Source organism: Clinocottus analis, unplaced genomic scaffold, assembly GCF_023055335.1.
Source record: "Clinocottus analis isolate CAN_PGR_092001 unplaced genomic scaffold, fCliAna1.0.p SCAF_19, whole genome shotgun sequence".
Taxonomy (NCBI): Eukaryota; Metazoa; Chordata; class Actinopteri; order Perciformes; family Cottidae; genus Clinocottus; species Clinocottus analis.
In genome coordinates, this window is record NW_027175920.1 from 10211532 (window position 1) to 10236777 (window position 25246).

The 25246-nt window shown below is 43.3% G+C and overlaps 1 protein-coding gene across 1 annotated transcript; it reads left to right on the forward strand.

Moving 5' to 3' along the window:
* The first annotated feature begins 17035 nt into the window (after positions 1-17035).
* Positions 17036-25096, forward strand: fscn2b (fascin actin-bundling protein 2b, retinal). Its single transcript, XM_068583681.1, has 7 exons — positions 17036-17101; positions 17435-17533; positions 17681-18407; positions 23626-23782; positions 24345-24466; positions 24583-24750; positions 24891-25096. Exons 2-7 carry the CDS (start codon positions 17441-17443, stop codon positions 25094-25096), a joined length of 1473 nt encoding a protein of 490 aa, XP_068439782.1. The 5' UTR covers positions 17036-17101; positions 17435-17440.
* Positions 25097-25246: the final 150 nt, after the last annotated feature.

Sequence of the window (25246 nt, forward strand, 5' to 3'; positions counted from 1 at the left end):
ACTTTGGCAGTGAGGTTTTAGTCATTTTTTAAACATGTCCGACCTGGCTCTCGGTTGGCCTGTTGATGCTCACTGGAGTTTTGGTCCAGACTTAAAACAAACTGATTGTGTTTCCATCAGCCTCAAGCTGTACTCTGTGTTTTGTGCTAATTAGCCAATGCAAGCTGCTAGCATGTTTGTTCATTCTTGTTCTTTGATTGACGACTAAAACTTGAAAGTCATTGAATGCACCAGTGGAAATAATATGAGCACCCTTTGTACATTGGGTACAACATGTAAAACTAGTGGTGGGCTGCTGTATAACCTCTCTCTCATCTCAGGGAGTTTCCATGCTGGTGTAAGTTATGTGACTACTGTGTCCAGTGAGTCGTAGTCGGCAGACATGGATCTGACGTCCAGAGCCATGTAGAAGTCACTGTTGATGTTGGGAGACCCAGAGACTGAACATGTTCTCCTCTTCTTCTTTTTCTACTTTAAGCACTAGTCCTGTCACTATTATTGTAACGGCCCAGCCGCTGCAAACACCGACTACGAGCATTATAGAGAAGGCAAACATGCGTTTACATTTGGGTGGCTGATAATTGTTGAAGATTTATCTGAATCGAAGCCATGTGTCTGAGTCGGTACACCGCTGTTCTTTGATCCGCCGTCAAGGATTGCAGACACCCCAGTGTTTATGGGTCTTCTCTGGACTGAGGAGGGGAGGTCTTCGTGGCCAATCATGGCGCAGACATAACTGCCCGTATCCTCATTACTGATTGGGTCCAAAGACAGGAAGGTGGTCTTTGCTCTGCTGCCATTTAATTGCAGTCTGTTCTTGTACCAGATGTAGCCTGGGTTGGGGTTCAGATTTCCAGCCCAGGTGGGGGCACAAGTCAGCTTTATCGCGTCTGACCCTCTATCACCGTCCGATCAGCAACAGGCACACCCTGTCCCCTAACAAGCTTCTCCACCAGGATTCTCACAGCAGAGGCAGACGTGTAGAGCCTCACACCAGGGAGTCCTTTACATGTCACACTATGACCTGTAACAGTTCTCAATGTGTATACAAAATAGTAAATGTAAGCGTCAGTCTCTTTTACGAATGTCAATGTTATCATGCAGTCGTTGTTTTCACTCTCAAGGTTGTCTATTCAAAAAAGAAATACCCTGGCATCGGTTTCGAGGGTATTTCTTTTGGACCACCGTGGCTTGGAGATGACCTGAGTGTTATTGGGATAGGAGCGGGAAACTTTACAGATGGGCCCTTTAAGACACAGGTTTCTTTGCATTTGTTGGTCACACACGTGGATGATGATATTTGAACTGAAATAAAAAACAAACACAAAATGATGTTGTGTTGCCCGATTAAAACTCTTGGTTGCCCAAAGTTTTCTCGACACAACAACAATTATGTAATGTAAACCTGTACCTGTCACAGGAAACAGCACGAGAAAGACGGACCAAAATATACTTCCTGCTGGCCTCGCCCCATTGATGCTTTAACCGACTACACCAAAATGGACAAAGAAAAAGGATATGAAGGGAAAGATGTCCAAACAGCTCATATTTTAGTGTAAATTACATGCACAGAAATGATACTTTTGCCATCCACAAATCAAAAATGTTAATAATAAGTGAAGATAAACAGTATACATAGAAGGGGACAAAAAAAGTTCCATTGTTTGAGTTTGAATAAGCACATTTTCTTTAATATATTATACATAGATTTCATGGTTATCTTTAGTTTTTCTCTGTTATATGAAGAATACTTGTTGTTTTCAACAACTTTTCGAACGGTTTTAATAATTACATTTTTTGTTTTTTCCTTAATATAAGAAGCAATCTTCCAACGACTACAGTTGGTCATAAATAACATAAATAATCTCACTTACAGCTGAGACAGACGTGCAGTCCTGTCTGAGGTGAACGTGGTGATGTGGACGTGGACGCCCTCCATCACACTCCTGGCTCCCGGCCATAATCAGCACACAAGATTATTAAAAACAAGATCATCAGCAGCACACACATGGTTAATTTACAAAGAGCTCAAATTAGAAGCATTAGACATATAAAGTGTTCCTCTTTATTTATGGTACATCTCAACGAGCGTATTCCCTCAATCATCACTATCTTCAATAATACATGTAGTGTTATTCCTTTTGTAATGTAATTCTACACACTATAGCATACATGTTAAACTATAATAAGTAGCTTTTTGTGTTTTTGCCTGGGTACTTGAACCTTAAAACATATGTTGGAATCACCATAAACAAGCTTTGAACGTCTGCTAATTTATAGTTTTACAATATAAAATTACATTTTTACATGGAGAGGTTTCTGTAATCCGTTGATTATTGATCGACCACCAGTGGTTAATTCATTATGGATAACTGAGGCGTTTCTGTCCTTGTTGTCGAGAGCAGCTGTTGTGCAGTTACATTTCCTTTTTTTTTTAACGCTACTTCAGCCCACATGCAGAGGAAGCAAGTCATTGGAGTGATGAGCGAGCGGCGTGTCCAGTAGTGTTATCACCTCTTTGAAGCAGACGTCTGAAGTCATGGTTAGCGACTCTGAGGAGAACGATGAAGATGACATGGAGGACTTTTCTTTTCTTATTAATGCTTATTTTGTTGTTCTGCCCAACTATTGTGATGTTCACGAAGAAACTGTAAAGGACGAAAGTACACATGCTATACAGTGCAACAGGACAGCCAGCAGCGCTACGTGTGAAAACAGACAACAATGAAGAGGAAAGCCATAATCTTTGTAAGTGTTCATTTGAAAGTAATTGTGATATGTGTGTGTGTGAGAAATATCAATCAAGCCCTGCAGCGCTGTCACTAAGTTTGAAAAATAAAAATCAACAAAATGTGTCTGTTTGAGAATATAGAGAAAGATCTTAAGTATCAATCTAACCTTTTATTATTTAAGAGCACAATAATATAATAATGTGTTTTCTTTAATCGATCTACTTCCTGCACCCGCAGGCCCATGTGATCCTCATGTGATATTTGTTTTCAGTCTTGGTTGTGTAGACAGAAATAGTTTCAAACGTTTCTGAAATGGCCGTGTGGATGGAGCTTGTTTTCAAACCTGGTTTGAGACAGAAACATATTGGTTAGACTACCTTTGGTGCAGAATCATCAAGTCATCAAGTCTTTTCTGTTGTTACATTTGTCATCTGCTGCAAAGTCTGAAAACCGACTGGGTGGCATTAAAAAAACCTTACTGCAGTTTTTATGTATTAATGCCTGTCAGGGTTAAAAAAATTCCATTGCTGTGTAAAACCAGTTGTGACAACATACAACATACCACATTCAACATGCCACATACAACATACCACATTCAACATGCCACATACAACATGCCACATACAACATACCACATACAACATACCACATTCAACATGCCACATACAACATGCCACATACAACATACCACATACAACATACCACATTCAACATGCCACATACAACATGCCACATACAACATACCACATTCAACATGCCACATACAACATGCCACATACAACATGCCACATACAACATACCACATACAACATGCAAAGGGTTATTAGACATAACCTGAATATTCTGGTTGCTGCCAGAGAACTAAACAATCATGGATAGTGTTTGAAAAATATATCAGATATTTCAATAAATGTGGCAATTTAATTGTGCACATTGTGCATTATTGCACACATTATACATGCTCCTCTGTGTGGAGTTTGCGTGTTCTTCCCGTGTCAGCGTGGGTTCCCTCCGGGTTCTCCGGCTTCCTCCCACAGTCCAAAGACAAGCAGCTCAGGTTAATTGGACTCTAAATTGCCCGTAGGTGTGAATGGTTGTCTGGCTCTATGTCTGCCCTGCGATGGGCTGGCGACTTGTTCGCGGTGAACCCGGCCTTCGCCCATTGGCAGCTGGGATCGGCTCCAGCGCGGTGCGGATAATGGATGGATGGATTTCACATGTTAGGTTTGATAACCCTAACGGGAGAACACTCATGCAATAGATACAAAAAACAACAATGTAGATTCATTGTGGATCCAACCCCTCCTGTGTTGTAGTTATTTTTAAAGTAACCTCTGAAGAAACGCTGTATTGTTTCTTCCTATTAATGAAATGCTATTTGCATTACAACTCAAATATAATGCACTTTAATGAATTTTAACGTGCAGTGTGCTTCCCCCCAAAGGCCATACTGTACATTTAAATTAACCACTTCGACAGGATTTTCCATTTGACATTTTTTATTTTATTATTTATATTATAAGTGATGTGTAAAAATGAATCATTAAAAATGTAATGTCTATTAAACTGGCGTAGAGACCTGGAACTCAATTTAGATCATTTAGATTTAAAAAATATATAATAATTACTCTTTCTGTACCAAAGTAGAGAAAAGTGCTTTTGATTGAGAGATGTAATGGGATAAAATATGACCTTTTAATCGTCCTATATATTTTTGGTATATCCGAGAGCTCATGGTGATCAGGATTTACATGGCAGGACCACCTCTCATTACTGGTTATACTAGATATTCGATTTGTATAATTTTCCTCCCAATCCTGCTTCCAGTGCTGTTACACGAGGCCTGAGCGGCGTGTGTTTTGATAAGATAAAAACACCTCCTATTCTTTAAGAGATGACCACGATGAATTTTTGCACTGACTGATAGAAGGTGTTTGACTTTCTCAGTGTGCATGCAAACATCATCATCTTGAGAAATGGGAAAATGATGCCCTAAAATGGCTTCATATTCCTCAACTGTTCCTCAAAAACATTGGACCCAGTCGACTGTCAGGACACCTGTAGAGACCCATGAAGGCAGCTCATTAGATCTTATTGCTCTTGTCCAGGGTTCTGGGTTTTCTGGTCCACACACAACAACTGCATCTTTGTGCATCGGCCTTGGTAATAGGCTGTTTGTGAATGGCAGCCCTGAATACCGGCTTTCACACTGTACAGCTTTAGTTAACCCTGTGCCACAGAAAGTTTAAGAGGTTGATTAAAATCAATGGCCAGAGTTTGTATTTCTACAAATATTAGAAGCATTCCCATTACAGTAAATGTTTGTCTATCTCTGTGGCTGTGCCCCGAAAACACTTTAACTCTTGGCTCTTTTCATCCATTAAATAAATACATGAAATACTTTTTATTCCTCTTTTGTATGTATTGGAAAAATGTTGCACATAAGAACCACATCCTGATAAAGTAGACTTTCATGACCAAGATGACAACTTTTTTCAGAAAATCACTATTGTGTATTTGTGTATTTATATATTTATTTACTTATTGTTAAGACTGACAGATAGCATCTTTCTCAACCCATAGAAACACATGGAGCCATTAATCTGGATGGCACCAGATTAAACACAGTTCAAGAAGCACAGGTACATTTAAATCAGGAGAATTTACATTTCCATATGCCTTGTTGTTTCACAGATTCGCAAATTTATGTAAATTGAGGTTTCTATAGTTTGTTAGCTTTTTTCATGCTGAGCAAACGTGTCGCCGTTCAAATGCATTTTAGAGAACGTGCAGCGGTAAATGAACGCATCACCATTCATAACTGTGACTGACTATACTCAGTTTAGTAGTACGTTCAGTGTGTTGTTGGTTCAACCAGTACAGGTGCCGACATTTTGATGTCGGTCGACTGAGCTAATCGGCTATTCTGGAGCCCTTGCTAACTAGCCGCACTTTGCTAGCTCTCTCCACCTCCACCAACAACTTTACATTTTAATCCAATCCAGCCTGGTCTCATTAAATGGTGTATGAATAACATGCCAAACTTGTCTGCTGAATGCAATTCTTGCTTTTAGCGTGTCATTTAACCCAACTTTTTTGACTGCTATGGATAGCCATTTGCGTGAAAACGCTACGCTCAGAGCTCGTGACGTAATAAAAAGACTTCTGAAGGGAGTTAGACTTGGTCAAAGAAACGCAGAACTATCACCCAGGAGTTTGGTGTTAGTGTCCCATGTAAAACCAAAAGTTTTGTTAACTTATTTGACATTATGTCAGTTACGTTAGTGACGTTTGTAACGTGTTTTCTTTAGTGACATCAGTAAAGCAAAGATGTATTTCCTTGCCTAAACATAACCACGAAAAGGCTGTTTCACAGTGTGAACAGTGTGGCATGGAATGACATGCAGAACTCTTAAAACGTGCATCATGACACACAGACGTCCTTAAAAGTGGCGTGCTATTCATGCGCGTTCTCATGAGATCACTTTGTCCACTTTGTTGATCGGTGAACGACGTGATGATGTGGAGGTGGATGGCAGGCTCCAGATGATGATGACTTCTTGCTTTTCACGAGGCCTACTCGCGGAATGATTTCAATTAATTATTGCATTACAGTCACACATTAGCCCACTGGCCAGAAAACAAATGTTCCTCGGCAAACAAAGAAAACCAAGAATAAACCAATGAATTAATTTACTCTTGAGGCGATGGCAGAGTCAAGCCCATGAAAATGGAACCAAATACCAACCATTATTCAGAGCAGAAGCAATGCCATCTGGTTTGAGTTTATATCTCTATGTGCATGTAATTTGTGCTGTAGTTGATCCGAGTACTGTGTAAACACATTTTAATGCACTGGGGGGGGGAAAGAGAGAAGAACATCAGGACAGAGACGAGTGACATGGGCTCTCTCTATTCACGTCTTCACCTCCCTCTCTTACTCCTCCATCACACATTTTTGGTATGTTGATGGATACAGCACACTCAGCAATATTTCAAGGTATGAAAGAAGAAAAAAATCCTCTCATGGCAAAACAAACAGGCCTTCGAGCTGCTGAGGCTTGTGTTGACAAATGGGCAGGGAGCAATAAGTACAGTCAGAAATGGCAATGTGAATCCCCTGAAGAATAGAAAGAAAAAATCTGACTACTTGGGGAGACCATAACCATAAGGCTGGGTAAATCTAACACTGACACACACACACACACACACACACACACACACACACACACACACACACACACACACACACACACACACACAGTCCTTTGATGAGCCTCAGGCGTAGAGGGAATAATGGTTAGCAACCTGAAAAATGCCCTCATCACAAAAGGCCTCCGACAGTAATAAATGAAATAGTTGAGCCAAACACATTAATCCATGCCGGTGCTTCAGTGCGTGTGTGTGTGTGTGACTCTCTGTGTGTAATTGTCTTCATATTTCCACTGGAATCTGTCAGTGTTTTTGTGCGTCAATACACACAGGCTTGTATGCATGCATACATGCATACAAGCCTGTGTGTGTGACCCGGAGAGAGAAAGGGAGACAGCTGAAAAAACTCTTTAGCGAATGAAAGTGAGGTACTAACACACTGTCAAAGAAAACACTCCCGCCGTCGCTCTCTCTAGGCTGCGTTCACACTAAGCCTACGTGGAAAACACTGGTTACGTGTGAAAAAAAACAATGTGTGTCTCAACTAACGTTTTCAGCTGAGGCATGCTTCATTTCAATTGTGGGATTTTTGTAAAGTTGTCTGGCGAAATCAACACCAAAACAGGTTGATGACACCCTCTTACCGAAAACCAGAACTCACAAGGAAGACTATGGCATGGGCTATTCGTACAAGTGCCTCAAAGTATGTATATCATGACGATGGCTCTGGAAGAGCTTAAAGTCTAATCGCGGCTTGGGCTTTGAGACACTATTGAGTTGCATTATGGACACGCACCCCCGAACCGTGAAAAGCAAATTGTGTCCGCATGAAGAACATTTTAAATAAAGCCCAAATCAGTGTCGACATACACATACAGAAATGTGCCCGTCGCCTCCCACTTCTTCCACTCTTTCTTTTTGAATCTTTATCACTTTCTACACAATATACTTTTTCAGTCTCTCTTTGTGTCTTAACTGTATATTTTTAGTCACCACTCTGCCTCTCCTCGTTCTCCCCCTCATTCTCTTTGCCTCCGCTCTTTCTCTCTCTCTCTCCAAACTGTGTATATTTGGGTCTGTCTATGGGGAGTCAGGGGTCATTATTAATCTAGCTAGCTCTCCTACCTCCAGGCATAACAGCAGGCAGAGTCTCTGTGTGTGTGTGTGTGTGTGTGTGTGTGTGTGTGTGTGTGTGTGTGTGTGTGTGTGTGTGTGTGTGTTAGTGTGTGTGTGTGTGTGTGTGTGTGCGTGCGTGTGTGTGTGCGTGTGTGCGTGTATGTGTATAAGTGAGTGGGAAAGGAGTTATTGTGAATGAGTCAGTTACGCTGTTGGAGTAAAGGTGTGGGAGAACATGTTTTTGTGAGTGCAGCGTCTGTATGCCGTTTAGGTGTGTGTGTGTGTGTGTGTGTGTGTGTGTGTGTGTGTGTGTGTGTGTGTGTGTCTGTGTGTGTGTGTGTGTGTGTGTGTGTGTGTGTGTGTGTGTGTGTGTGTGTGTGTGGGAGAGGGAAAGTGCATTTTGCCGTGATGGATCATGAGAGACCCACATTCTTAATGCACACTCGCACAAGACAGACACCCATGAGAAATGAAGGGTGGGGGAGAGGGCGCTGAGAGGGGAAGGGAGCAAGAGAGAGAGCGAGGTGGTGAGGAAACAGAGAAAGGAAGGAGAGAGCAGGGAGAGTCCCTGTTCCTCCTGAACTCATTAACCGTTGTCCTCTCCGCCCTCCCTCCCGCACTCCCACAATGCCGAGCAGCGGCGTGCATCAATAATGCCGGTGACAGCACGAGGGGGACGGGTCAGACAAGCAACCGCCATCTCCCTGGCAACCACCGCTACGGCCACCATCGCCACGACAACAATTCCCGAGCACACGCAGGGGGTGTCCCCCTTCCCCGCTGGCCCGGCTCCCCTCCTGCAGCCGGGACACAGCGAGGGCCGCCGTGCCTGCTGCTGGCGGATCAGAGGCAAGCTAAATCCGCAGCACGGCTCCGGCATCGGATGAGGCGAGAAAAAGCTGACTGATCTCGATTCTGAGGTGAACTGAATGGACGGGAGATTCAATCTGAGCCGAATTTAGCCGCATTATTCAACAATTCAAGAAGAAGAGGAAGGCCGAGGGATGTTCTGGGGCCAAGAAGAGTCACTGCGAGGCTCACGAAGGAGCTATAGCTGCAAGGAAGACTTCATTTCAAGAGGATAGTTGCCTTCATTGCATCAAGTTTGCATTTGTTACCAAATTACTCGGTGTTCAGGATGTTGAAATAAAAACTGGTGTTTGCAAAAACAAGTCTTATTTTGTGATTTGTCTTTCTCTGAATTTTTCTTGAACGTGAAAACAGCAATATTTATTATTTTAATTTAATTATCTTTCTTTTATAAAGGACTATGTAGAGTGCAGACATAAATCTCCCTATTTGATACACTACCAGATTATAACTTAAGATGATTTGCATCTGTAGTTATTTTGACATTAACACTGATGATATGACTATGTAATGTGAAAGGAGCCAATTAATGCTAAAGTCATAAAGAAATACTTCCCAACTCTGCAACTCTAACAGGACGTTTCAGCTCCTCATAGCTCATATATTTTTGGTTTTGCTGACAAGATCTTCATATCTGCAGTGAAGCAGTGATGCTCCAATAAACCTCTATATTACCTGCTTACAGACAGCAAATAAAGTTAGCAGGTAGCTAAAAAAACATAATTTGGAGATGGTGGAGACCATGGTGAAAACCAATACAAAGTTAAAAGGAATGAATGCAGCTGTGTTTCTGGTTTCATTTCATATCTGAATAAAAGACAAATTAACCTTAAAGAAATAAAATAATAAATAGAGTTAAAATTGTGGCTCATGGCTTAATTTACAAAGACTTCATACCATGCATGGAGGCTTTCCTAAATTAAAAAAAAATAGACAATACAATATTGCAATATTAAAAACTGATTAATAAAATCTGAACAAGCTATAACAATTAGTTTTATTAGCATTTTACACAAAGTTTTGACAGTGCATCAATGGCACATTTTTTTCTTTAAAGAACAAACACACACACACCACTGAGAATGAACTTTATATACAGTAATTCAACTATTACAAAATGTTGTGCACATCTTTGATGACAATGCAGGGGGCTTTACTTTTATCACACTGAGCTTTTTTAGAATGTTCAACATTGAGACGGACTCTGATCAATGTAGCCTATTTACATATTAATAGGTAATTTAATAACACTGCCACATGTTTTATTAGTGCAGACACTAATATATTTGTTAAAAGTGTAAGTAGGTAGGTAGGGAGGTAGGTAGGTAGGGAGGGAGGGAGAGAGGTAGGAAGGTAGATAGGTAACTAGATATAGATAGATAGATAGATAGATAGATAGATAGATAGATAGATAGATAGATAGATAGATAGATAGATAGATAAAGACCAGAGACTATACTCTCACACCAAATTTGATTAAGCTTCCTTGCCTGTTAATCTTTAGTAATATAATTAATTAATTAAAGGTTAATGGTCCTGTCACTGCCAAACTGCACATATGAACATGGACAAGTAAGTGTGTTGGTTTGTGTGTGTGTATGTGTGTGTGTGTGTGTGTGTGTGTGTGTGTGTGTGTTTGTGTGTGTGTGTGTGTGTGTGTGTGTGTGTGTGTGTGTGTGTGTTTGTGTGTGTGTGTGTGTGTGTGTGTGTGTGTGTGTGCACAGAGCACACACGCGGAGCGCAGCGGCTGCTTCTTTATGAAGAGAAAATGAAGAAACAGAGACTGGCTGAGCAAACGTTTCGGGGAAATTGGCGGTAAAATGAAATAACGGGGAACTCCGCGCGCGGCGATGTCGACGCTGAGTTAAATATAATATCTAGTAATCTGTTTTTTCGTATTTTCGGGCCGTTAAGAGGATCGGTGCGAAATGTCAGATCCGAGTTCGCGCGCCTCCTGATAGATGTGAAGGGACGGCGGCGGAGGCGCGGCTGCCCGCGCGAGCCCATCGAGCTCGCGAGAGGGATATTTCCTTTCCTCACGGACGAAAAAACAAGGCAAGGAAGGATAGGGGGGGAGAGGGAGGGGTTGATCGCAGGAGTTTGGCCAATCACGCAGTGAGACTCATATGGGCGGGTCTAGAGTGTCGGGTCTCCGCCAATGAGAACTCAAATTAGGGTTCTCGCCCCCACGTGGGTTCTGAGTTCCACAGAACAATGACCGGGCTGTAGACCAATCACGAACGAGCAAGGTGTTAATCTTGATGCGGATTGGCTCGCTGTTTTTCACAGAGTCCCCTCACTCATCACGTTTAGCCCTTTGTTATTAACTCTTTCCTACCACACAGGAAGGCGCTGCTCTACCCATAAAACAGGAACCCGCACTGTAATAGCCAAATGTGAATTAATGAATGATTCAGAGGCGGTTTGTTTTTAGAAACGCGATACATCAGTTAATCCGGACTGTTTCAAACACTCGTTTCAGACACATTTAAAGAAAAGCGAGGGTAATATACTGAACTGTAGTGGAGCACATGGGGCGACCAGAGCTGCGCTGCAGTCTTTTCAAGCGTGCATGTTGCCCTGATCATAATCAAATCAGCATGGAAGAAAACCAATGGGATTAAAAGCACATGATAAATGTATGCTTGGCACTGAGGTATAACCCACATTCACAGATTCAGGCTCTAAAATTGTGGGTCAAACCTGCTCCTGTTATACCATGTACAGCCTGCATTACATGGCAGAGAAACAGACTCTGGTACATTGACTTGAAATGATTGAAACATGGGGAAATAGTCCACCTCCTCCTCTCGTTTTAATTGCACTGATGTTTTACAGTTGATAACGCTGCACGTGTTGTTGAAGCCTTTCAGATTCAGGAAAGTTTCCCTCTGCTCAAAAAAAAAGAGACATTAAAAGCAGCCATTTTAAATAGCAAGTCATTCCCTCCTACGCTATGCAGTCACACAGGCACCAACACTGACAAACCAAGTATCAATCTTCTCTCTTTTTTTACCCTCCAAAAAATATATAGGCTCGGTTCTCATAAAGGAGTCAAAGTAGAAGGCGGACACCGCCTCTCAGTGGTGGCTTTAGGAACTAGAAACGTAAGACTGCCAGTTCAAGTCTGTGAGGAGGTTTCAACATGCATGAAAAGCAGAGATAAAAAAGTAGAAAATAGTGATTAAAAACGTTTGTTTTCTCACTGCAGTTGTATGACACGAGTTTGGATAATAGACAATAGAAATGTTCATCAAATGACATAAAATGTGAAAGTTGGGAGGATGAAGCGGTTGAAAGAAAAGCTTGATGGATACTGGACAGGCTTAACAAGTAAAAACCCTTTATGGATCTTCATGCGGGGAGCAGGATTGTGTTTTTGGTTCATTCAAATTGAAACATAATTTGCTTTTATAATTGATATTTCAGCCTTACAGTTAGCAACTGAAGCTCTATAGTGGGTGGCATCCTCAAACTTATTTTCATTTGTTCATACACCCATGCATGTAAAAACAAACAAACATGTGACTAAAAGAAAAGAGAAAGGGTATTTTCCTTTATTTTTCTTATATTCTTATGGAAAAAATATGACAGTGACTTCTGGTTAAATAAGAGCCATTGGCTAGTGTCACCTACCAATCGTAGGATTTAAGTTTATATGCAAACACCATAAATAGGACAAAGCAGTTCAACCGTACAGCAGAATACTTAACAAAGGCTGTTTTCCCCTTTTTCTCCCATGTTTCCCTTTGATTTCCAACATGGCTCTTTGTACAACTTTGCTCTTCTGGCACTATCTTTTGGCACAAAAATAGAAGAAAAAAAAAGAAGTTGTGTTTAACCGAGTAACAGGTTGCCATGAAATGCATACTCCAAAGTGTTGAGTACAATTTGGGGTCCAGATCCAAGTTTTTACTGAAACAGATTCATGAGTGAGGGAATAAAGGAAGGGAAGTGAACACAACCCCTTACAGCCTGTTTTGGCTTGCTTTTTACAACAACAAGGACAACCAGTGGACTCAAAGATTGATCCAGGTGATCTCTCTTTCATTCAGTTCACAACCTCTGGAATTGAACTGAAGACGAGCGAGAGGACGGGGGAAAATGACTTAAAGTGGAAAAAAAGGGGGGAAGAGAATGACTGGAAGAAGAGTGTGGACGCGAGTGTGTATTTGTGGTGTGTAGGGAGGGGGTGTGTGTAGGGGGGCACTGTGGGGTATGAGGCAGCCCCCCGCAGTCCCAAGTAATGGCAGAATAGAACTTAATAGGGTAGAAAAAGGCTGGAGGCTGTTAACTCAGAACGGTCATTTTGAATTCCCCATTCTCTCCCTCAGTCCCTCCCTTCCTCATCCCTTCTTCATGCACCTTCTATGTCTTTAACGTGGTTTCCCATCCCTGTCTGCCTGTGTAATTTGCCGATTCTCCCTCCGTCTCCCTACACCCTTAACCCATCTCCAACTGGTCTCCTCTCAGCTGCTGCCCCTTACTTTTCTTTCTTCCTTGCCTTCTCCCCGCTCTTCATCTTCTCCTCCTCCTCACCTCTTTTCCTCTCATCCTACAGCCTTCACCCGTCCATCCTTCCTTCTTCCTTTCCCTTGCCTCATCTCTCCGCTCCCCCTCCTCCCCCCCCCTCCTGTGTGTCTCCTTGGAGGAGGTGTAATGATAGCTATTTGAGTGTCATCAGAGGACCACTGTAATGGCTTCTAAAGCACCATTCCACGGTTGCCACGGTGAACCTTGCACATCCTCCGTCCCGGCATAAAGGATGGAGAGAAAAAAAGAAAAGAAAAAACATCTGGTTGGCCATCGACAGGCGTCACCGTGCCGACGGCAGCAGGAGTGCCGGCACAACAGCAGACGATGACGCAGCCCCCGGGGCCGCGGAGAGCAAGCTAATGATGCGTAGGATAGAGCACATGAGGAAGTACAGTCGTGATAATAGTGATGGTGATGGAAACAATAGACTGATAACAATAACAGTGTATGACTTTTTATTTGTGTCAGTCTGCTCCTCATGCCTCTCTTTTACTCCAACTCTCTGCAAGTGTTTTCTGAGTGTGTGTGTGTGTGTGTGTGTGTGTGTGTGTGTGTGTGTGTGTGTGTGTGTGTGTGTGTGTGTGTGTGTGTGTGTGAACAGTAGGTATGAATGTGTGTGTGTGTTTGTATATAAGATAAGAAAGGGAGGACAGGAATGTGTTGGTTTCCCTGATGAGGATTTCATGGGGAATGTGAGGATCTGATTTCCAATTTATTTATGTTATTTTAAAGATAATCAGTGTTGCTACACACACACACATGCACACGCACACACACACACACACACACACACACACACACACACACACACACCCACACACACACACACACACGCATACGATGCAGCTCCTTCTTCCAGGAGGAGAACAGGCATCTTGTCCAAGAAGCAGAGTGAACGTTTGTCATGTGATTCATACACATCATCAAGTGTGTTGATGAACAGGCCGGTGGACGAGATGGTCTTTCATATTTCCTGATTGACGACATAAAATAGCCTTCACTATTGTTCAAAGTCATTGTACCCTGCTGATGCTATTGAATGTCCCTTTAACGTCTTAGTTTCAAGTCAATTGAATCGTACATGTTAAAAGACAACCTAAAACTCTCCAATCCTGAAAAGTCGTTCGCAGGCTTCATGTCGGACGTCCTGCCTGCAGAGCAGCAACGTCCTCCCAATGTTCTTGTGAAGTATGAGGTGAGTCAGATGTATGTGCTGAAGAAACTTTACACGCAACAGTCATTCAATAGTCAATAAAATAATATCTTATAGTGATACTCAGAGCTACTTGTCAGCGTTGCAATTTTAGTTTTTTAGTTGTTCAGTAAGAGACAGTTAGTAAAAGGCCTTTAATAATCACCAATACAACATGTTTTAATACTTTAGTTTTTTATTAGATTCTCATTAAATATACTCATTTAGATAATAACTGATGTGAAGAGTCAACATTTTAATGAACACCTTTCTGTATCATAAGGCCATAATTAAAAAGATATGACACGTACACGTGACAGCGTCAACTTTAATCATCTGTAGGCCTTCAGAAGTCCCCTCAAAATAAAGTTGTTTGTCATAAAAAAAAGTTAGAAGTAATTACAATTAGACAAGTAGAACCCAAATTACAGTGACAGTACTGCATTACAGCAAGTAGTAAAACTATAATTATTATTGTTAAAGAGCCACAAAAAGCACCACAGCCACACGTTTGACTTCATGTCTGATCCCATGTTGGCTTTAGGACATTTTGAAGCTTTTTTAAGGTTCTTCTTATTTAGATATTGTGTGGTTAAAAGGGATCATTTTCCTGATATTGATTTTGAACTCCCTTTTCTTTTGCAAAGCCAGGTCTACTGCTGTCCCCTCACACAGTTTTTGCCATCGTAGTTTCATCCTGATGAAAGTATCAGAAAAAAGCAACATTTGCTGATCTCAAGCCAACATCTCAGAAATGTGGGAAGACCATCTGCTTAGTGTTCACACACTCAGTTAAGCACTCATGTTCTTCAGTATCTGTGTTTAAGTGTACGTGTGTGTGTGACACACATTGTGTATGTGTAAAGCGCAGCAGTTCAAGTCTGGGTCAGGAGGAGTAAATCTTTGGGTGGGTGGTGAACCCTTGGACCCTACTTTAACCTTTGTGTGTGTGTGTGTGTGTGTGTGTGTGTGTGTGTGTGTGTGTGTGTGTGTGTGTGTGTGTGTGTGTGTGTGTGTGTGTGTGTGTGTGGTGATAACACACATGTTGCTGTGGGTCATTGAGTCTATATATATGTATGTTTATAGCCATTGACAAGCAGAAGGTGTGTGTGTGTGTGTGTGTGTGTGTGTGTGTGTGTGTGTGTGTGTGTGTGTGTGTGTGTGTGTGTGTGTGTGTGTGTGTGTGTGTGTGTGCGTGTGTGCGTGTGTGTGTGTGTGTGTGTGTGTGTTGGGAGTGGGGTGGGGTTGTGCCGGTAGATTAGCTAGGTTGGGATGATTGGTTTGAGGATTAAATGGATTCAGGAACAGACACGTCTGTTTACTCGGCAAAGAAGACTTATAATAGGCTGATTGGCAAGGTTGATTACTCACACACACAATAACACACACACACACATACACACACACACGCACACACTTGTTGCACACACTCAGTCATTCAAAACCCCATATGTTGATTAGCTTATTATTGTTCCCTTTACAACACCACCTCCTTTCCCTTTGCTTGTCTCCTAAATTCGGATGTAGACTGCGACTCCCTCGGCCTCTCAGACACATTTCCCATTAGGACTGACCCAGAGAGCTTGCAATCAGAGAAGGTGTGTAACCTAACCCCCAGCAAGGCAAGTAAGGGGAGCCGCACTCAGGCAGCTACCCCAGGCACAGGGAGTGCTCTGGTTACCCGGTGCTGTGTGTGCATGTGTGTGTGTGTGTGTGAGCATTGTTTCTACTTACCTGTCTTTATGTGTCACAGAAAGAGGCAAAGTGCAGAGCTCAGAATAAAGCGCAGAGAAAGGCAGGATTATACACATGGCGGGTTAGAGAAAGGCAGAGGAGAGAGAGAGAAGGAGAGGATGGGAGGAAAGAGCGACAGAGAGAGGCTTAAGACTACAGAGGCGAGCACCCTTTGTTGCTGAGTTCAGCTGTGATGGACGGCTTATGTTTAGGGGAAGAGTGAAGGAGTCCTTCAATGCTCTACCATAAAATTTGCAGGACCGCTAAGGATGTTCTTCTTCATTGATCAAACTTGCGTCTGACAAACGAAGAAACTGGACTTCAAGGAAGGTGAAGAAGAAGGTCAGTGTGTTCGACGTGATCCAAAGATAGTCGGCAAAAGAACCAAAAGAGGGGCAAAATCAAAAACCCAAAGGGAGGCTAGTCAGGTGGGACAAGGGGATTGAACCTTCAGGGTGAATAACTAGTCAAGCACGAGTGAGGCTGGACGAGAGAGCACTGTTCCACGAGAGAGAGAGCGAGGAGGTCAGCTGCACAATTGGACACAAGCAGTCCAGAACAGAATTAGTCCACAGGAAAAGAGAGGTTGACTAAAGACAGATCAAGCTCGACCCAAGTCTTTGCTGCCTGATTAGGGTGAGGAGAGCCAGCGAGGAAGGGAGAGAAAAGAGAAAGAATTACAAGAGGACGCTTGGCAAAAGAAGCCTCTTAAATCTGGGAGCTGGAATTAGAGCCGCAGAAACTGCAGAGGGGAAGCCGCAAAACCACAGTAAGTAAATTAAGAGGCTGGAGCAGGAAAATGTATAATGAAGCCATGGGCGGGGGAAGGAATTTGTGGTCTATGGAGAGCTTTTTATACTGTACCTTAATTAATTGATTTCCTGTCTTTAAGATGTTCTCATTTCATCATTCTCCATGACTTCATCCCCTTCCATATTCCTCACCTCTTTAAACAACTCCTTATACCGCCCTTTTTTAAGGTATCGCCCTCACTTCTGCATCCCGGGTCAGGTCTATTGACCTGTCCTCATTCTCCGTTCCCACTCCTTCTCTCCATCCCTGACTTGTCTCACCCCTTGTTCTCCTTCCCCTGAATCCACAGGTGAAGATGCCTGCGAACGGGAATCGTCCCTTGAAGTTGCAGTTTGGTCTGATCAACCATGAGGGTCGCTACCTCACTGCTGAGGCCTTTGGCTTCAAGGTACAAACATGTCATGAAAGAAGAATTGTAACATATTTGCCATTTTTTTGGTGTTTAGGCATGAACTTCTTTATCTTATACAGAGAATATAAGACTAAGTTGAAAGGCCTTCATGCTCCTATGTTGGACCATGTGCTTGTCCCTCAGGTGAATGCGTCAGCCCCGAGCCTGAAGAAGAAGCAGATATGGACTCTGGAGCAGGACTCTCAGGACACCCAGGTGGTCTATTTGCGTAGCCACCTGGGACGCTACCTGGCCTCGGACAAGGACGGCAAAGTCACCTGTGAGGCTGATGGACAAAATTCTGACTGCCGCTTTCTCATCGTGGCTCAATCAGACGGCCGTTGGGCCCTGCAGTCTGAGCAGCACCTCCGCTTCTTTGGCGGCTCTCGGGACTACCTGTCCTGCTTTGCTCAGGTAATCACAGATGCAGAGCTGTGGGCAGTGCACCTGGCTCTGCATCCGCAGGCCAACCTGCTGTCTGTGGCCCGCAAGCGTTACGCCCACCTCTCCATGGAGGACGGGGAGATCGCTGTGGATATGAACATTCCCTGGGGTGTGGCAGCGCTCCTGACACTTGTCTACCTGGATGGGAAGTACTGCCTCAAGACCTGCGACAGCCGCTTCCTCAGCAATGACGGGAAGCTCTCGATGCAGAGTAGCAGAGCCACGGCGTTCACGCTGGAGCTGAAGTGTGGGAAGCTGGCCTTCAAGGACTGTGAGGGGAAGTATTTGTCTCCCATGGGACCTACTGGCACCCTGAGGTCTGGACGGTGCTCCAAGCCGGGCAAAGATGAACTGTTTGACCTCGAGGAGAGCCACCCACAGGTGGTTCTGATGGCCGCCAACGGGCGATATGTCTCCATAAGACAAGGTAAGGAAAACACAGACACACATCAGATCTTTGCCTTGAGGCTTCGCATGCATTTACATGCCGCATCTCCTGCAGCTTCCTAGGTTTCCTAAAGTCTTACACAGGATCCCAGATGTCTGATTAAATCGCCAAAGGCTGACCTTATGGACCACTGAGGTTGGTCACATGAGCTTTTAGCTGACACCCAGTGACCTGCTCACATACATAACAAAGCACAGTTGCAACAAATACTACAGCTCCGACAGTTACTCCTACTAACCTTTACACAGTATGTTGGCCACTGATACACCCCCAGGAAACTGATCTTACAATACACAGGAAGTAACTTGTGGGCCTGCTTAAGGGAATGGGCCATTCTCTAAAGATTGACAACTGATAAGAGATGCATGGTAATTATGGGTAGTGTAGTCTGCACATCAACATGGATCCCATCACATTGAATAGTGGCATCTTTCCAGGAAAACAAAATAGATGTAGCTGATATGGGAGACTATCAGCCTCATCTGGGAGACCTGAGACAAATACGTCATTCGTTTTGGGGGCTGCAATAGATTTGACAACAACAATTGGCAATGAGTTTTGTCAGAGAAGGTGTTGTATTTCTAAAAGGGTGGATAATTGTTATTGCATGCAGCAATTATAAGAGAAAAAGTTTTGCCAAATAATCCATCATAAATGATAATCTTTTCGAAAATCCCCTTTCATTCCTTCTCAAATGTACCTCCTGGCTTTGTCGGGTAATGGTGTTAACGTTCAACGCTTTTCCCTTTTGGGCTTACTGAAACAGCTGCTTGTAACCTATATGCTGTATAGTGCTGCTCTGTTGATACTGTATTATGTATTTACTCTGCAGTCTTGTGACAGGGCTGTTGGAGTGCGTTATTTGATCAGCATGCAGGCATGACACCACACTACTATACTGATGGATTACACCTTCTCCACATTGGCTTCAAAGTTGATGGGGTTTTTTCCCACAAAAACAAGGTTTGAATTTCTTTGATCAGTGTAAATACTAGAAACACTGTAATTGTGACGATCAGATTTCATCTAACCAGAGCTGCTCGAGACGGACTTGGACAAGTGTTCAGTTGCTGATATTCTAAATGGTTTGCTGGTCTGATTTGAAACTGGATTTGGGGTGGATTAGCATACACCAACCGTGCTTGTCAGCATACTTGGCCATGACACCCATCCACTGGCTGCAGATTCTTGTCTGCAGGGTCAAATTACTTCAGTCCCGGGTGCAGTAACTGAATCTCTCCCTGCTCATTGTTCCTGGGTAGCAGTGGGAGCTTCAGGCAGAAACCAAACGACTGGGAGCGCTGTAAACTGATTGGTTGAAGGGAAGGAAAGACGTGGTGCAGTATAACACACACACATGCAGCATATAGAGCAGCTTCATGTACGATCGTATGCACAGACAGCAATACTTGCAGCATGCTCACATTTTTCTGTTACTGTCGATCTTTTCCTTTCCTCACTCTCTCTTCCTACACTTGTTCTACACAAACAAAAGCTTTATCTTCCTCGAACACTCGCCCCCGCACACAACCATACCATCCTCCTGCTGCGGCGAGTGGTGAGTTGAGGTGTGTTGAATTATTGATGAAGTTGGCCCCTGTTCCTGGAAGGCGAGGGGGGGAGTCTGCTTTCAGAAACCCAAGCTGCTTCTCACCTGGGGCCAAAGCTTCTGCCCCTCCGAGTCCCGCTCTAACCCACTAATCTAACCCGGTTACCCCCAGCACGTCAGTCAGCGCTGATGCGCTGATGTGCTGCTGTAAATCAAACAAATAAACCGATATTAGGTGAAAGGTTAAACCGTTAAGTCGAACTAAAAGAGGGACAAAAGCATGCTAAAATGCTCTTTCTTCCAATTGTTTTTGTTTGTAAAAAAAGTGTTACCTTCTACCTTTCGGTTCCGTGTGATGATTAAGGAGATGAAGAGAAAATAGAAAGCAGAGAATCGAAGATACAACTCTCAAAGGATTTGAGGACAATAGGAGAACGTGTGAGACAGGTGGGCTCTTTATCCTACCTTGTGTCACCTGTGTCTTTACACATATATTAGCACCATTGTTTCTGCTCCATTTAGCGCAGAGGACTCACATCTATTTTAAAGCGAGTATGAAAGCAGTAAATGGGTTAGTATTGTAAGAGGGTCAGCTGTTATGAGGTACAGCTGAATTCAGGTGGAAAACTGTTAAAGGAAAGCACAGGAATGCAGAAACGTTCAGTCTGCCCTGAGTTGTTCTTTATCTTTATTGCCTGCAGTTTGTGTGTGTGTGTGTGTGTGTGTGTGTGTGTGTGTGTGTGTGTCTTTGCATGTCATGTGGATCTGCCACCATGTCCCTCATCATCTCCCTGTGGTTCGCCGTACGCTGGAAGTGAAAGAAATGATTGTCCAAAGAGACACACTTTTCATTAACACGCATGACCACATGCACACAAATACATGCATGCACCTGCGATGCACACGTGCACGCGCGGAGAAAACGAGAAGAAAAAAAACAGCAGAAAATGCAGTTGTGCAGGATGAAGGATTGGGAGAATGACGAAAATAAGGGACAGGGGGATAGTGGCAGCAGCTTACCATTAATAATAGATGTCAGAGCCAGCTATTGCTGATGGATTAGTTAGGCCTGCTCCACTTGCAGCCTGCAGGTAGGACAACGCCAGAAAGTGGAGCTGGATCTGGGGTCTGATCCAAAACGTGGCACTGCAAAATGTGTGCTTTTGTGTGTGTGCTTTTGTAGCTGCACCAGCAAGTGTACTGATTAGGAGCGCACTGTGCATAGTTTATCGGCGACCGTGGCTATGATGACAACACCTTATTTTGTATGCTTTACCAACTGCTGTGTCAAAGATGGTCATCAACACTGCAATTGATATCCTCAGATTGCTGGCTTGGATTTCAGCGTATCTAATCTCTTTTTCCCCCCATTCTCTGTTTCTTTCTCTTCCTCCATCCTTCTCTCCTTCCTCTGTCCCCCCTCTTCTCATCTATCAGATAGTGCCTGCGTGGTCCCAGCTGAGCCCTGTCGGAGAATCATTTTTGGGTTGAATTAGTGTGAAATGGACACATGGAATAGGTAGACAAAGCATGACATTGAGTCGGGATGAGAGAGAATGAAAGTGATGGGCCCCCAGGCATAGGTGCGGAGTAGAGGGGCAGAAATGTATGCTTCAAATGCACTTAAGATCAATGATAATTCACCAGTTGTAAGACCTCATGATTCCGAGTTTATCGGGTGTGAATAAGATGTGATTAAAGCGTCCCGGTAGCTCAGTAACCATGACATCTTTGTCGCCTGTCATCCCCTTTCTCCATCCTCCAGCCTGTATCTCCGATCAGATATCAAATTAAAGCAAAAGGCCTTCAAAAGAATCTCAACACAGATGATTCCCGCTGTCACTAACCACAGGCCAAGGCTGAACAACTGGTATACAACAAGAAACTGTTTGTTTTTTTCAATAAAAAAAACAACTCTAACCTGACTTTTTATAAGGTCATATGCATCTTTGCTGGAATATGCAGATGTCGTGTGTATGTATGTAACCAGGTTAGTGGCATTGCTCTCTGGCATTGTCAACCCGCCACTTTCGTCCAGAATGAAATATCTAGTGAACATGTAGCGGATGGATTACGATGACGTCCTGTAAAGTCATTCAACGTCCGGCAGCACCACCAGGTGAAATGTTGAGTTACTTTGGTTCGTGACAAAATAACTGCAAAGACAAAATTATAGTCAGCCTTAACTGTACTTAATGTTTAGTATCGGACAACATCGCCATTACATTTCTAGCATGTTTTCCATAGGCTTGATCCTTCAGCGCACCGTTAGCTCGCGGGTTGAGAGGGGTTGGTAATTATCTGTGCATCCCGCTAAGTGTGGACCATAAAATCCTCTGGTATTTTTCAGTTTTTCCTTTATTCTTTTTTTTTTGAGGGGATTGAGGGATTGGATGGGTAGCACTTGAAAGCTGATTACATCAGAACCCCGCTGTGAAGAGGGCAGATAGGCAAGGCCGGAGGTGGGGTGATGGTGGGAGGTGTAGGGGGTGTAGGAGGTCAGGGGTAAGGAGGGAGGGATGGGGGAAGGTAGGAGGAGAGAGAAGAGGGGCCAGAGAGGGGAGCAGAGAGATAGCAGGGGGGTTTGATGAGTACTTATGAGTGCTGTTAAAGGATTAAGGAAATGCATCTAATTTAATCTAATTTGGGATTTGGCTCTCTGCAATCTGTCTCTTGGCGGTGGCCAGCAATTGTTTTTTCTCTGCCAACATTCATGATAATCTTGACAGTTGAAATATAACAGCGGCTCGTTTTAATGTCACAAAGGACTTGTGAAAAAGAGAAGCGGTTTGATATTAAAGCAGATATATAGGTGAGTGATGTCCCCGTGTTGTGCTTCTCATTGTTTGACGGCAATACTCTTCGATGTGTGAGCAATGAAAATGATAAATAATTGGTTTCTGAGTGGTTTCTATAAAGTGTTTGGCAATCAAAGGTGTGGTTTCTGTTTGGTTGTGAAGTAGTAAGTGTCAGTGTCTGTTATCTCTGTTATCTCTGTGTCACACATTGTATTATAAGAAGCATGCGTTCTACACATTTAGTGTGTGATAGCTTGTCTCTGGGAGATTTTCCGGCATGGGCACATTTACCGCATTTGTTCTTGTTACATATATTCTTAGTCTGTTAATGCAACCAGAACGTCAATCAGTGAAAATGTGTTTACCCTCAGGAAAGTATATGCTTGGCTCATCAGAGCAAGGGTGCAGTTAAAGACGGAATTGCTTAAAAATAACCCAACATCCCAGGATCAAATGTGATTACCAACTCTTTCATGCTGAGCCAAACTAAACGTAACAATACAACCTGATGAGCACGCTGCTATGTTGCTGTTTTCCCAAATTGCATTGTTGGTTTTTCACTTTGAATCAAGAAGGAAAAAAGATGTCTCTAGAGAAATGTATTTATTTTATGATCAAATTACACCTACTCAGTACAATCATATGTATTTTTGTTAACACAAATATGGATGCTTCATCAAATTCCAGCAGCAATGGCACGCAATATACAAGTGAATACAACTGAGAAACGACTGAAATGGAAAGTGACCATTATTAGAAGATTGTGAACAGCGTTCTCCCGACACTGAATAGTCCTCAAGTTTTAACGTTGAAGTATTAATGACATTGAATGCCTGCTCTGCCCTCCCAGGAGTAAGCCTTGCAGCCAATCAGGAAGATGAGACGGACATGGAGACGTTTCAGATGGAGATCGACAAGGAAACCAGGAAGTGTACGTTGCGCACCAGCCAAGGCAACTACTGGGATCTGGTGGCCCACGGAGGCATCCAGATTACAGCCTCTGAAGTGTAAGTGAAAGCTCTCATGTAACCTGTGAAGAGTAAAAGTGTAGACGTAATCAATTGTATTGCGTGTCAGTTCTATAATTTATATTACAAATATGGGCCTAGAAAAGGAACTGTTCAATGATTAAATCACCATCGAAACATAAATATTTCCTTTTAATCACCTGCAGCCTTCCTCTATTCCACGTGAACTTTGACCTCTGAGTTCTTGAGGTATAGATGTAAATGAACGCTTTATATAATCGAAAGGGGATTTTATGACACAATGGCAGATATTTATTTAAGGAATAATGCTACATTTTCACCAACCCACATTCAGAGAATGAAAATAATACTTTAACTATACACGACTATAATTTGCTTGCATTCATAATGATGTCCCTGCTTTGAGTACATGATCTCAACCTCCAAACCTTCCTTGGTAAATTACATTTTCAGGAAACCTTCAGTCTCTCTTACTTGACCTGCTTTACCTCGTATGTGCACTCAACGTGCAATCACAGTATTTCCAAAAGCACTTCAGAGCAAAGAAAGGCTCATTTTCTCCCCTGTGATGGACCTGCAGGTCAGCAAACACCATGTTTTCAGTGGAGTGGCTTGGCCACAGGGTGGCACTGAAGGCTAACAATGGAAAATACATCTGCACCAAGAAGAATGGCCAGCTCCTGGCTGTCAGTGACTCCATAGGTAAAAGACTATTCTAGGTGTTCTTCTCTATCCATCTCTTCCCCATTGTGCCTCCTCACTCTTTCCTTGTGTTCCCTCTCCCTTGTCTTCGTGATTTGCCCGTCACCTTTTATCAGGCGAGGACGAACAGCTCACTTTGAAGCTGATCAACCGACCCATGCTGATCCTGAGAGGAGAGAATGGATTCATCTGCCACCACAAGAACTCCAACTTACTGGACGGCAGCAGATCGGTCTACGACATTTTCAGCCTGCAATTCAGTAATGGGGCGTACCATATCAAAGGTCAGGCCGCACCCGCTCAAACAAGAACGACTCAATCCCTGCTCCTTCTTTCTTTGCTCCCTTCTCGCAAACATATCTGTGTTTCAGCCACGAACGAACATCAAGCTGCTGCTCCGCTCCTTGTGTGTTCAAACTTGCAGGTGTGGACGGTCGGTTCTGGTACGTGAACAGCGCTGGACTCGTGTGCTCAGACGGCGAGGCCCCTGAGGACTTCACTCTGGAGCTCCTGGAGCACGGTCGCCTCGCCATCCGTGACAAGGGCGGCAAATACCTGCGTGGAGACCAGGGAGGCACGCTGAAGGGAGATGGACTCAGCCTGAGCAGCTCGGCCCTGTGGGAGTATTAACACAACCCAGTATTCGGTATTAGTCGGAAAACTGAATCCTCTCATCCTGCGATTCACCAAATAAATGCTTCATCTGGAGGTGAAAGACAGTTACAGCCTGTTCTGATTTTATCCCACTTTTTTTCACCTTCTTGTTACAAAGAGACAAAC